The sequence below is a fragment of the Homarus americanus genome, unplaced genomic scaffold, assembly GCF_018991925.1.
Source record: "Homarus americanus isolate GMGI-L3 unplaced genomic scaffold, GMGI_Hamer_2.0 scaffold23578, whole genome shotgun sequence".
NCBI lineage: Eukaryota > Metazoa > Arthropoda > Malacostraca > Decapoda > Nephropidae > Homarus > Homarus americanus.
The window spans coordinates 311,360-326,212 of NW_024733231.1; the positions used below are offsets into that span (position 1 = coordinate 311,360).

The 14,853-nt window shown below is 38.2% G+C and overlaps 1 protein-coding gene across 3 annotated transcripts in view; it reads right to left on the minus strand.

The window, feature by feature from the left end:
- LOC121869520 (roquin-1-like) overlaps positions 1-14,501 on the minus strand; it is a 141,989-nt gene extending 127,488 nt beyond the window's left edge. For all 3 annotated transcript variants that reach the window (XM_042370876.1, XM_042370875.1, XM_042370874.1), the window contains exons 1-3: positions 14,421-14,501; positions 11,081-11,267; positions 5,420-5,609 (exon numbers count right to left, since the gene is read on the minus strand). In XM_042370876.1, coding sequence (XP_042226810.1) covers positions 5,420-5,609; positions 11,081-11,242 — 352 coding nt within the window. In that variant the 5' untranslated portion in view covers positions 11,243-11,267; positions 14,421-14,501. The remainder of the gene's footprint in view (positions 1-5,419; positions 5,610-11,080; positions 11,268-14,420) is intronic.
- Positions 14,502-14,853: the final 352 nt, after the last annotated feature.

The following is a 14,853-nucleotide window of genomic DNA, read 5'->3' on the forward strand; positions in this document are numbered from 1 at the left end:
TCCTCCACCCCATTCTAATTCCCATCATCATCATCATCATCCAGGAGCCTTCTACATACACACCTCAAAGTAAGTGTACTTTTCTACCTTTTTTGTTGAATTTAGGCAATTTTCGGTGAGCTGGAACCAATTACCCAAAAACCCATTGAAACAATGGTTTCGGTTAACGAGTTTTTCGGTTAACGAGCAACCTGCTGGAACGGATTGTGCTCGTTAACCGAGGGACCACTGTACTTCCTATCTTTTAGTCAAATAAATTAAAAAATTACTGTAATAAGAACATCACGATATTTAAAAAATTTAGACAAGAGTAAAGCATGCACGCACGCTACATCCTTGACCACCGTAGAGTCAAGACCTATTCAGGCGCTGGTCCCGCTACGCAGCTGCCTCCCTTGGCCAATGTCGGCAAATTCCCTAAGTCCCTCTCCCCGACCCATCCTCACCACCGGGATATCTACATAATCAAAATTAAAATTTCGTTTCGGAAAGAAGTGGGATCAGTGTTGAACAGTGTTTAAGCCCGTGAATTCAGCACTCGACAGTACCAGTGAAAGCCACGACCCACCAGTGAGATAAGCACCCCTGGGAACTAACCACCATCTTCTGGCAAGGAGGTGCTAATCCGTCCACCCTGGGAACAACAGAGGGCCGACCGGCTATGCACCTGACTATGGGATAACACAACATCACCGTGAGGTCCTTCATATCAACACCCGAGGACGAGTCACTGTACCACGTGAACACCACACCACCCGGTGTCTCTATGACCACATGAAGTCCTTCATATCAACGCCTGAGGATGAGTTACTACACCACGTGAACACCACACCACCCGATGTCTCCATGACCACGTGAGATCCTTCATATCAAATACCGAGGACGAGTTACCACACCACCCGATGTCTCCATGACCACGTGAGGTCCCTCATATCAACACACGAGGACGAGTTACTACACCACGTGAACACCTCACCACCTGGTGTCCCCATGACCAGCCCACGCCCGGGCCATCAACTGTAAACTATAATAATTTGTATTTTCAATCATTGTTCCTTCTTCTTTTAGTAATGAAAGCTTTTGCTAAATGACTCACCCAACCCATGTCTTTGCATATAATAAGTCATTTTCAGCCTTCGGGCTGCTGACTTTTTAAATAAACCTTTAATTATTATTATTATTACACACACACACACACACCACGAAGCTCTTCGGCGACACTATAAATAACTAAATTGGAAAACACATGTCAGCGAAGTCGTTAAATCCTCCAGTTTTCGTCTCCACCTCCTCCGCCGACTCAAGTCCCTCGGAGTTCCTGCGCCTGAGCTCCTTAGTGTTACACAACATTCATACTTCCCAAGCTCACCCATGCCTCTCCTGCTTGGTCTTCCTCCCTAAATGCCACACAATGTAAACAACTAGAAAAAGTGCATGCAAGATTATTCTCTCCCCTTCCTCCTCCACATATCAAGAAGCGCTCAACACACTGACCCTCTCGGCTTTCTCTGATTATCACCATAACCTAACCTGCAAATTTGGTGAAAAGCTTCTGCACCATCCTCGACACCAGCTCCTCCTACCACCTGAGATCCCTCATCAGCGAATTGCTGTTCGACACCACAACCGCATCCAGCCCATACGAGCACGTACTGATCACTATAAGAACAGCCCAGTCCCAACCATTGCAATAATTACCCTGTATCAATAACTTGTAATCAACCAGTGTATTCACTCCCAATCAATATTATCTTTTTGCACTGTCACTATGTTGAAATGCCCTGTAGTTTGACCTTCTCCCCACCTAGTTATTATATATCATATTTGTATCACTTATGTTTCTTGTATATTATTTGTCAATCATGAGACCCATTCCCCAATTATGTAACTGTATATTTACAGCCTTCTGGCTGCCATGCTCTTTCAATAAACCGTTAATTTTCATTATTATTATTATCACACACACACACATCACCTAATGTAAGATCATCAAACAAATATTCCCTCCAGCAAATTGTATTAAAAAGTACTACTGTATATTCATTTTTTGTAAATTACTATTTTCATTACAAACTCACCAGCAAGTATAGTACAGTATGCTGTATTATGATAATTAAATATGAATCTATAGGATATTACCATGTCTGCCACCCTGTATGCACTGTGTCTGCCACCCTGTGTGCACCATGTCTGCCACCCTGTATGCACCGTGTCTGCCACCCTGTAAGCACCGTGTCTGCCACCCTGTATGCACCGTGTCTGCCACCCTGTAAGCACCGTGTCTGCCACCCTATATGCACCATGTCTGCCACCCTGAATGCACCATCTACACAATAGAGATATTAACCCACAAATAATGAAGGAAGGTGAAGGCACCAGCAGCTACCTGTAGGGTACCATTACAGTATATAGAGTTCACTATATATTTGTATTGAAATAATAATTTAGGAAATATTTTAATAGTTTTAAAAGAATGTTCTTAGAGGAAATATTATTGTGTTTGACAGTTTCCACCGGTACAGTACTTACGTCAGCTCAGTGTGTCGTTTGGCATCTTCCTGTAAACATTGTCAACCGCTGTATTGAGTCTAGCAAGTTCCACCGTGCATCAACTGATCACAGTGTCAATAGCAGACAATGTTCCCAATGCTGAATCTTACTGGGCAAGTCCGCTAATTATATAGATTATATAGGACAAAATGAAGTTCCTTATTAGCAACATCCAGTGAGGTTTAAAAAAAAAAAAAAAAAAAAAAAATATATATATATATATATATATATATATATATATATATATATATATATATATATATATATATATATATATATATATATATATATATATATATATATATATATATATATATATATATATATATATATATATATATATATATATATATATATATATATATATATATATATATATATATATATATATATATATATATATATATATATAAATATCTCCGTTGTTTCCATTTTCCCGTGTGATTTTATCAAAATTTATCTTATCCACGTTTTCATTGTGGATTTACATATATATATATATATATATATATATATATATATATGCAAGTAAATCACTGTAGGTGCGCGTGATCTAGGTATATGCTGATAAACACAACGAAAGAAGAAAACACTTATTTCGCAAGCGCTTTCGTGTAATTCACATCGTCAGGGGTGAGTACAGACTAGAGAGAGAAATACAAACCAAGGTGTATATATACAGAGGAGGGTGAGACCAGGCCCACAATGGTCAGGTATTAGGTAAAGACCCTACTAATCTTTAAATAGCACACAACGGTTGGTGGTCAGGTCAGATGGTCGGGTGACCCGGCCTTCTCACCTGGTTACAAATCTTCTTAATTACAAAATTGTCCAGCTTGTACATGCCGTTACTCAAATTCATGTTGAATGCTTCTGTATGTTTAATAAGACTAGATTCTATGATGTTCCTACTATCAATTGAATTACATGGTAATATTGAGGAGGCATTATCCCAGTCAATGCAATGCTTGTTATCCCTCAAATGAACAAACAGAGCATTGGATTCCTGGCCTGTCCTAACACTGCATTTGTGTTGTTTAATTCTAGTTGCAAGATCTTTTCCTGTCTGGCCTAAGTAAAACATATTACATTCCTTGCAAGGAACTTTATAAATGCAACCAATTGTGTTGTTGGGGGAGTTCTTGATTAACATTTGTTTAACAGTGCATGAGTTTCTAACTCCAATATCAAGAATAATATGGATCTGGTTGATAAACTCAATAACTTACGCATTAATTATGAGTTTAAACTGGTCAGTTTTGATGTAACATCACTCTTTACAAAGGTCCCAGTTGATGATTTACTAGAGTTCCTCATAGATTCCCTGGATGATATTTCACTGCCCGTCTCGAAAGACGACTTCATCGAACTCATCAAACTATGTATTAAGGATTGCAAATTCGAATTCAATGGAGAATACTACGCTCAAAAATTTGGTATGGCAATGGGTAATCCACTCTCACCTGTATTAAGCAACCTATATATGGAATTCTTTGAAAAGAAACTATTAAGTAATATTTTACCACCCTCAGCAATCTGGTTTAGATATGTTGATGATGAATTATGTCTCTGGCCATGTAATGAGGACCTAAAAGCTTTCCTGCCACAACTTAACAACTTAGCCCCCTCGATCAAATTCACTGTGGAATTAGAGCAAGACTGTAAATTGCCATTCCTAGACTGTCTGATACACAGAATAGGTAACACGTTTAAGTTCAGTATTTATAGAAAACCAACTAATGTGTGTTCATACATGCATTATTATTCTGCCCACCATAATAAAGTCAAACAGTCAGTATTTTCAACAATGTTTTTACGTGCTTTGAGAATTTGCAGCCCGGAATTCATTGATGAGGAATACAAATATATATATAATATTGGCTCAAACCTTAAATATCCTAGATCTTTCATAGACAAATGCCTAAACATTACTAAGAAAACTTTTTATAGAACTGATCCCAAGCCCGCCCATGACCATAAGAATATCTTAATATTGCCACTTCACAAAAAATTCTCACACATTCCTTCACAACTAAAATCCTGGAACGTCAATGTGGCATTTAAAAACTCATGCACTGTTAAACAAATGTTAATCAAGAACTTCCCCAACAACACAACTGGTTGCATTTATAAAGTTCCTTGCAAGGAATGTAATATGTTTTACTTAGGCCAGACAGGTAAAGATCTTGCAACTAGAATTAAACAACACAAATACAGCGTTAGGACAGGCCAGGAATCCAATGCTCTGTTTGTTCATTTGAGGGATAACTTGCATTGCATTGACTGGGATAATGCCTCCACAATATTACCTTGTAATTCAATTGATAGTAGGAACATCATAGAATCTAGTCTTATTAAACATACCGAAGCATTCAACATGAATTTGAGTAATGGCATGTACAAACTGGACAATTTTGGAATTAAGAAGATTTGTAACCAGGTGAGAAGGCCGGGTCACCTGACCATCTGACCTGACCACCAACCGTTGTGTGCTATTTAAAGATTAGTAGGGACATTACCTAATACCTGACCATTGTGGACCTGGTCTCATCCTCCTCTGTATATATACACCTTGGCTTGTATTTCTCTTTAGTCTGTACTCACCCCTGAAGATGTGAATTACACGAAAGCGCTTGGGAACTTCGTGTTTTCTTCTTTCCTCGTGGTTATCAGCATATACCTAGATCACGCGCACGCGTCCAGGCGGGGTGAGGTTGTTGTATATATATATATATATATATATATATATATATATATATATATATATATATATATATATATATATATATATATATATATATATATATATATATATATATATATATATATATATATATATGAAAAAGTATTTCATGAGGAAGACATTTACCAGAGAAAGGTTTAAGGAAGAGTGCCAGATCTTTGATACACTTGACGGCCATTAAGTAGTTACGAGAGTGAGTGGCAGGTACAGGTGGAGGAGGGGGCAGCTCCCCCTCCTCCACACTTGTCCCAGCCCCCACTAGTGACAGCAGTGCACCATTTACAGGAAGTTGGTCAAGCTCCAGCCTCATCACAGTCTGGAAAACAAGATGAACATTATTCCCTCTGGCCCTAACTAACAGCTTTCTACCTCAGTAACATATAAAATGGCTTCACTCAAATAAACATTAGCAAACGATTAAACAATAAATGAAGATTGATCCTGAAATCCCACTAATTGATGATAGGTTAGCAAGTGGCCTAACTTATCTATAGAGAGCCATCATGTTTGTTGGCTGCAGCCATATCTGAGTCACACAAATACTGTAACTGCTATCGAAGGTCACAACACCATAAGGAAACACGACCTTCCTGCTAGAAATCAATTCTTGTGCAGATTAAGGATTTGTGGCCCAAAAAATGAAATTCTGAAAATTACTTGTTCTAAAAAATACTGAAGTTTGCAATTTAGATACAGTAAGTCCTCGTTTAACGTTGCCCCCGTTAACGTTGTTTCGTTATAACGTTGCTACTCTTTAGATACCAATAATTCGGTTAACGCCCTGACGACTCAAAATTAACGTCGTTTTTGTGTCGTCACGGACTACTTTGTATGGAGCATTAATCTCTCTCTCGTCTTGCCGCACTGCGCTCTATCAGCTTGGTGTGTTACCTCTCACTCGCGGAACGTCACACAGTGTACCCAAGTGATGCCAGTCTTTGTTAGGTTTCCACAGCATTCTTACGTGTTCAAGTGTTTTTTGCTCGTAATGCTGTACTCTAACCATTTGAAATGGCTTCCAAGCACCCATCAAGTGCTACTGATGCTAGTATTGTGAAGAAGCAAAGTAAGACCATTAGCCTTGCGATGAAAATGGAGGTTTTAACCCATTTTGAAAAAGGGGAACGTGCAGTGCACATTGCTGGTGAGCTTGGACTAACCCAGGGGTAGGCAATTATTTTTGATGGAAGGCCACTTCATGAATGGTGGCACACTTCGCGGGCCACAGGTTAACAGCAATGAGCCAGTATTGGTGCTATGTCCACCCAACTTCCAAAATTGTCCTTTCTGTAATTAATAAGAATTTTTTTTTCTGATTGCCAAATGCAGTGGCGGGCCACAGAAATAATTTGGCGGGCCAAATGTGGCCCACGGGCCGCACTTTGCCCACCCCTGGACTAACCCCTACAACAGTGAGTACTATCTGGACCAACACTTCCAGCTAGTGCTGGAAGTGGTAGTTCTCTGAGTGCAACAAAGACACATTAAGGTTATCCAGCATAAAGCAAAATCCTTGTTTGACGACTTAAAGGCAGAAGAGGGTGAAGGATCAAAGGAAGAGACCTTTACGGCCCACCGAGGATGGTTTCATTATAACTTCCATAACATTAAAATGACTGGTGAAGCTGCCAGTTCAGATACGGTTGCTGCCGAGATATTCCCGCCTGAATTTAAAAACATTATCGAGGAAGGAGGCTTCTCAGCGAAGCAAGTCTTTAATGTGGATGAGACTGGTCTCTTTTGGAAGAGGATGCCAGATAGAACCTATATCTTAAAGGAAGAGAAAAGAGCGCCAGGTTTTAAAGCGGCAAAAGAACGTTTAACGCTGCTGCTTGGTGTGAACGCTGCTGGCGACTTCAAGCTGAAGCCTATGCTAATTTCTCGCGCTGCCAACCCACAGGCCCTGAAAGGTTACTCCAAGGATCACCTTCCTGTCATTTACAAGGCAAATAAGAAGGCATGGATAACCAGTGCCATATTTAGCCAGTGGTTAACCGTGTAAGCCGTCTCTGCAATGAAGGAATATGCGCCAAGGAGAACCTTGACTTCAATATTCTTCTGATCCTTGACAATGCTCCAGCTCATCCTCCCAATATTGATGACTTACATGAGACTGTTCGAGTTGTCTTCCTGCCTCCCAACATGAGAGCACTGATGCAGCCTATGGATCAAGGCGTCATCACTGCATTCAAGGAGTATTATTTATGGCGTACGATGGCTCAACTGCGAAAGGCTACTGACGGAGAAAATAAACCTATGAGTAGGACAGGAGGATGAATGCAAAATCCAGGAACCAAGCAAAGTCAGAGTGTAGAAGGGCTGAAAAGGAGTTCCAGAGGTTGGTTGCAAGCAAGGTCAAGTCAAACCCAGAGGCGTTTTACCGCTATGCAAAGTCAAAATTAAAAACGCGAGTAGGACTATCGGACCTGAGGTTTGACACAGCGCTGACCCACATTGTGTTCTCAGAAGAGGTTATAAGAAATAAATTGTCAAAGCTAAAGGTTCACAAGAGTCCTAGCCCTGACATGGTGCATCCCAGAGTGCTGAGAGAGTTGTGCAAAAAGTTTGCCGAGTCCCTGAAGATCCTGTTCTGTAAATGCCTGGATGAGCAAAAGGTCCCCAGTGATTAGAGAATGGCTTATGTGAGTCCTATTTTCAAGAAGGGAAATTGTCACTCAACAAATAATTATAGACCAGTGAGCCTGACCACCATAGTATGTAAAGTGCTTGAGAGCAACATAACAGTTGCCATGATGAAACATCTACTCCCAAACAACCTTGTAATGATTGGCAACACGGTTTTATACCGGAACACTCCTGCTTAACACAATTACTCAAGGTACTGGATGTTTGGACCCAAATTCTGGAACAGGGTGGCAATATTGACAATATATATGTAGATTTTGCCAAGGCTTTCAACAGCATACCCCATGAAAGGCTGAGAATTAAACTGGAAGGGTACATGATTTGTTCAAAGAAATGTACATTTCCTTTATGTGTTTGCCCTTAGGACAATTATTTCTTTTACTGTACCTATATTGTATATATGTGTGTGTGTGTGTGTGTAGACACACACACAAAACACATACGCACAAATAAATAATGATGGGAAAATCCTTTCACAAATAACCAGAAACAATTATATATTAAAAATGTTGAGTCTACCCTCAAGTCTACTCCGTGCTATATTATTAATAAAGCACGGAGTAGACTTGAGGGTAGACTCAATTTTTTTTATACATTTGTTTCTGTTTATTTGAGTGAGGATTTTCCAATTACTATTTATTTGTATGTGTTTTGTGTGTGTGTGTGTGTGTGTGTCTATACATACACACAATACAGGTAAAGGAAATTACTGTCTCTAGAGCAAATGGCTCTCTGTCCCGGCCACAAAAATGCCAGAAACTTTAAAACTACCCTTAGACATTCTTGGGTACATCCTGGGTATCATCCACGAATAATAGAAGACCGCGAATTAAAATTCCACAAATTTGAAGGGCATGCTGTATTGTAATTCATATTGCTAGGAATATTAGAGCAATCATTATGATAAATTCGTTATTGATATGTACAATCTGTCATAAGTAATCTCTCTGTTAGCCAGAATCTTGAATCCCCAGAGCTTTCCAATGCCTGAAATTCTGGGAAAAATTTCTCCATTCCGGGCAGGGGAACAAATTTGCGAGAGATTGCATCATATTTCCAATGAGGGGATGCATGCTAGGCACCTGAGCTATGTTTGGTCATTATTGTCATGTGACTGCAAGGGATGTCTATGATTGGCTGATGTATCTCACAGCCTATCTCCTCAAAATCTTGCATCATGACACTCTTAGTTCATAGTCTGCTGCCATTGTACAAGCTCTTTCACTCGCTCACTGTTGTTTTCACAAATGATTCAGGTGGTACTGTACTGTACCAGCATATAATCACTCAAGAATACAGTTAAAGCAGTGTTAAGATATAAAAAGTGATACATCTACTGTACTTTACATTTAGTAAATGTGAAACTACCATATGTACAGGAAAAGGGAAAACTGGAACACCTTAGCTTTCATCTTCATCAGGACATCTTCAGAGGCAACTGAATTTAAAGGGACTGAGAGTAGAGCTTACATACAAAGGGTGACCTCACATAGCATCAGGTCAGGTCAATAACATAAAACCCAATAATCCCCCACTCCAAATGAGAGACGTGATTATACAGGTGTTGCCCATTATACGATTGATTGATATACAATCGATCGGTTTTATGGGATTAAGAAATTAACACCAAATACCGCTATGTGATCGGTTAGATCAGTTGTGATGGGTGCTACCCGATGGCTACCCAAATGCTTTTCCTGCATTGTCACTGCTTTGAAAAAGTGATGTGCAATATCTCGCAATATTTCGAGACGATGACGCAATCTTGGAATGCCGTAAAAACTCTGCCTGCCCCTTGTGACTGCCAGGCTGAGCAGCTGAAGTGTGTCACATCACCCAGAGGATGATTTGCATGTGAAAAAAGTTATTCTCTGAACATATAATAATACACAGTATACTTACCAGTAAATGTGAGGAGTAAAGAGAGAAATAATAAATAAAATATAAGAAAAAATGTTGCATTGCCATTTGATAATGGTGTCACTTTACACGGGACCGCAGACAGTGAGCCGAGATTCCCCCATGCCACTCCCCCTCCTCCGCTCTCTATGCTAGCTCCCACACACGTAAGAAATGGTTATTCATTTTATGTTTTTGACCTTATAATAATTAATTCTTTTAATTTGTTTGCACATTCTGTGTGAAAGATTGTGTGTGCATGTAACAGAGTAAAAAAAAAATAGGTCTACCTGAAATTACAAATTGGAAAATAACCACTAAGTGCTAACTCTGACTCTTCAGGGTCTAAAAACAGAACCCATTTTCCCCCATCAGCTATTAAGATAGATCACCTTACGATGGTTTTTTGATGTCCTAACCCCATTGTATAATGGTCAACACCAGTATTATACTGTAAAATAATAATTGTCCAAATCACTTTAAATTTGAGTATGAGCAACACTATTGTATAGGTCTACATAACTTAATTTATAAAAAAATCAAACAAATCCGCCAGTATATGATTTTTTTCTAAAAATTTCAGTCGGATTAAATTTTTGAAGCTGTGGATAACCTGTAACAAGCTGTGCTTTATACTGTACACAGTTGCCTGACGCTATCAGATTACTCAATACCTACTGTACAGTACTGTACTTTAAGTAAGCCAGACAAGAGCAAAGTTTGTGACTGCTGGGTTCAGGTTCACATAAATATACCTTGTAGTATCACTGCTGGCTCACTGGTAAAAGTAAAAAGTAACCACGAATATTACCCCAACTTGTTTAACAATCCTTGGTTAGACTGGTAGACCAACTAATTGGGCATAATTCCCAATAATGCAACACTGCTTCAGAGCACAGATGAAGGCAAGCTCACTCTTGCCACAGGTGTTCTGGAGGGATATTCCTAATCATCTACCACATCACTCAAACACCATTAACCCCCATTTATTATTCATTCTTTCAAAACAATGCTTGAAACTTTTATCCTCAAAATGTTAAGCCATTGTCTTTGAGTATCTGTAGTCAAACCCTCATCCTATTGCTATTAAATAAATTTTCATTTAAAACATCATTTTCAAGGGGCTACTATAGCTATTTGAAATGAACTCACAAAGCTTTTTCTTAAGTGCATAAAAAATTTTAGAAGCAAAAATCACAATGATAAAATCAAAGAACAAAAGTTAAATAAATGAGAACCCACCTGGTCATAAGGGCACTGGTTGCGCTGCAGCTTGGCCAGGCAGGCCCGGCAGACGGTGTGTCCGCAGCCCAAGCTGATGGGTCCACGCTGACCACTGTCAAATTCATGGCAGCAAATGGGACACGAGAGAAACTCGGTCCACTGAGGGGCCTGGATCGGCATCCTCCCAGGCTCATGCTACAAGTTCCTGTCCAAATATACATTACATGTAAGTTTTTATTAATTATATAACAACAATATAGTGTTTACCTTTCTAATATTTTACACTACAGTATAATAGTAACAATGTGAACAACTGGTAAACCTAAGCGGTATCAGTAAGAAGACCTGTTCTTCACATATAGTCAGGCAGCTTGGCAATATATGTTTTTTTTTAGGGATTAGCCCACCGGGCACAGGTCACTGACCCACATGGGACCCTGGGGCGAAAATTTAATAATAGTAATTCATAGTAAATAAAATTTATAATAAAAGTAAAATAAAATAATAATAACAACACTGTAATAATGATAATAAAGAAAAGAAAAATACTAATCAATAGTGAGAAACGCTATATGTATAGTATGTTGTGTTGTCAATAGTAAGAGAAACAATTGAGATCCTGCAATTGTGTGTAAATGAGGCAGAAAGACAGATCAGCAACCTGGGACTTGGTCACAATATTCGTGATGCCATATGGCAGCAGGGTCTACCATTAGACAACACATTATGCTTCCAATATCTTTCCAGGCGGTAGTACCTCCCTGTTTGATAGCTGCCTACTACATTCCAGAAAAAAGCACCAAATTTTCCCCACACCTCTCCATTGCCTTAGTTTTCATTTTGATAAGAATCACTTTCTCCAGATACATTATACAGTATTAATCATTTTGGATTTTCAAGATGGCTGCTCTGGACTTCTTAACCACTTAGGATCACAATATTGGTGACTAAACATACATTTTCAGGGTCAAGGAATACTACTGCAGGCAGTCTCCAACTTACGACAGGATCGTTCCTGGACCCTGATCAATAAGTCGATTTGTTTGTAAGTCAGAATAGTGTTAATTCCATAGTTTAGGTTAGATTAAGCCACAACCCTGCCCATACAAAACAACATTACAATAATATCCCAAACATAAATACTGTAAATAAAGTAATATTAAACAATGTAAAGGGTGATTCAGCAAAGAGTACATTAACCCTTAGGCCCCGGGTGATGTTCCAGAACCTCCGCCTATTTTCCGCCATTTTTTTTATTTATTTAATTTTTATTTCTTTATTTTTTATTAGTTTTGGAAAAATTTATTTTTCCTCGCTTTAACTCGGGGGTTTACTGCCAGCAGCACCCTAACCCAGGGCTTATGAGTTAAATTGGAGGATGAAATCCTTGGATAATTCTAAACTACAATGTCTCTATGGTAAAATGTTAGATTCTGGATATTCCCACGTGTTTGTGACAGGTGCGAGCAAATTAAACATAGTCCAGGCATTCTGGAACGCGTTCAGACAATCAATGGTATGACAAGTACAGGCCTGCATTGAGGCAGAAAGACGGGCAACATTTCTTTTAATAAATAAAGAGTCACACTGTAGAGATATCTGAATAAATGATTACAAAAACCTACTGGGGTTTCACTTCAAATTCACTCATTAATACAACATCTTAAATGTATTGTAACATGGAAACTATGCAAAATCTGACATTTTATCATAGAGACATTGTGATTTAGAAATATCCAAGGATATCATCTTCCAATTTAATGTACTCTTTGCTGAATCAACTTGTAGAATACTGAAAATAATTATATTTTTAGATGAATATATGAGGATCCTGTTTGTAAGTGCAGGTGTCGTAAGTCGGGGACTGCCTGTATACCACACCAGCATCAGAGAGGAAACAGTGACACACACACACACACACACACATACACACACACACACACACAATAAACAACTCCTGATTTATGTACTGTACAGCCCTGTAAATGTATTCAACACATATTATATCATTATATCTAAATCAAATGTAAGTCTGTATATTTTCAGTCACCGGCTGCAACTCTATTAATAAACCGTTTATTACACTTATTATTATTATTTACACACACACACACACACACACACACCAGCATCAGAGGAGGAAACCCAGCAAATTTAAGTATTTTAAGTTACCGCTGTCCGAGAGGTTTGTTTAAAGTAGGTTAGGTAAGATTGAAATTATGTTTTTCCGATAGTTTTTGAAGGCTTTTGAATGATTCTGACCAACTTCCAATTAGGTGTATGACCAAAATTACAATTTTACCATATTTTTTTTTCTTTTTCACTCCTAAACTGTTTGCTGGTGTTTGTGGATTAATTACCAAGTTTTCTTCAATAGTTACTTTTTTAGGTGCCAAAATGACCTTAATGACGTTTCTTAAATATCACCATGAGTGAGTGAAAGTTGCTACAGTAAGAATAGTTAGTCTCCAAACTGCCTTCCTTGACTGTCAAATGGGTATTATTATTGTTTCGGTCATGTAGAGAATTTTAGAATTTTACGGTTAGGTTATGTTGAGGTTAGGTGTAGGTTAGGTTAGGTTATGTTGAGGTTAGGTGTAGGTTATGTAATGTTTAGATTAGGTTAGGTTGAAATTATATTTTTCCCGATGGGTTTTGAACGCTTCTGACCTACTACCAAATAAGTGGATGACCGAAATGATAATTTTAACGTCAAATGTAAGAAACCTTTCACTATATACAAAACTTTACCTCCAGGGATGTATTTAACCCATAGATCTTTCTCTGTTGAATAAATCGTTTGGATAACATTAAGCTGGCAGTAGTGTAGTGCTGAATAACATTAAGCTGGCAGTATATAGTGTAGTCCAGGATAACATTAAGCTGACTGTAAAGTGTAGTCCTGGATAACATTAAGCTGGCAGTATATGTGTAGTCATGGATAACATTAAGCTGGCAATAGTGTAGTCCTGAATAACATTAAGCTGGCAGTAGTGTAGTCCTGAATAACATTAAGCTGGCAGTAGTGTAGTCCTGGATAACATTAAGCTGGCAGTATATAGTGTAGTCCAGAATAACATTAAGCTGACTGTAAATAGTGTAGTCCTGAATAACATTAAGCAGTATATAGTGTAGTCCTGAATAACATTAAGCTGGCAGTAGTGTAGTCCTGGATAACATTAAGTCAGTATATAGTGTAGTCCAGAATAACATTAAGCTGACTGTAAATAGTGTAGTCCTGAATAACATTAAGCTGACTGTATATAGTGTAGTCGTGGATAACATTAAGGGTATATGTGTAGTCATTAAGCTGTGAGTGCAGAGGTCTTATAATAGAGTAAAGGGACACAGTACTCACCAATTATTTGTTAGGGTAATGTCACAAGTCTCGCCAAGAAGCTTATTGGACCCAACATAGAGAGTTAACTGTGGAGCATCACATTACTTATTTGACATTTATCTTGGTGAGTGTGTGTACTGAAGAGGAATTATTGGGAAAATAAATTAGTCCCGATCAGATCTATTTCTGTTATATTTGGTTCATTTACTTTTATATCCACTTTGTTTTGTCTTCAGGTCAGAGATCACACATATAAAACCTGGTTAACAACACAACAATTCTTTTATTGCTATGCTTGTAAAAACCCTCGTTACATGTTACGAAATATGTCAGTTAATATTATTTTTAATAAATTATTCAAATATAAAGTTAAAATAATGTAATAATTAAAAAAAATATATAAAATAGTTTTAAAATATAACATACATAAATAGTCATACATAACTAAAAC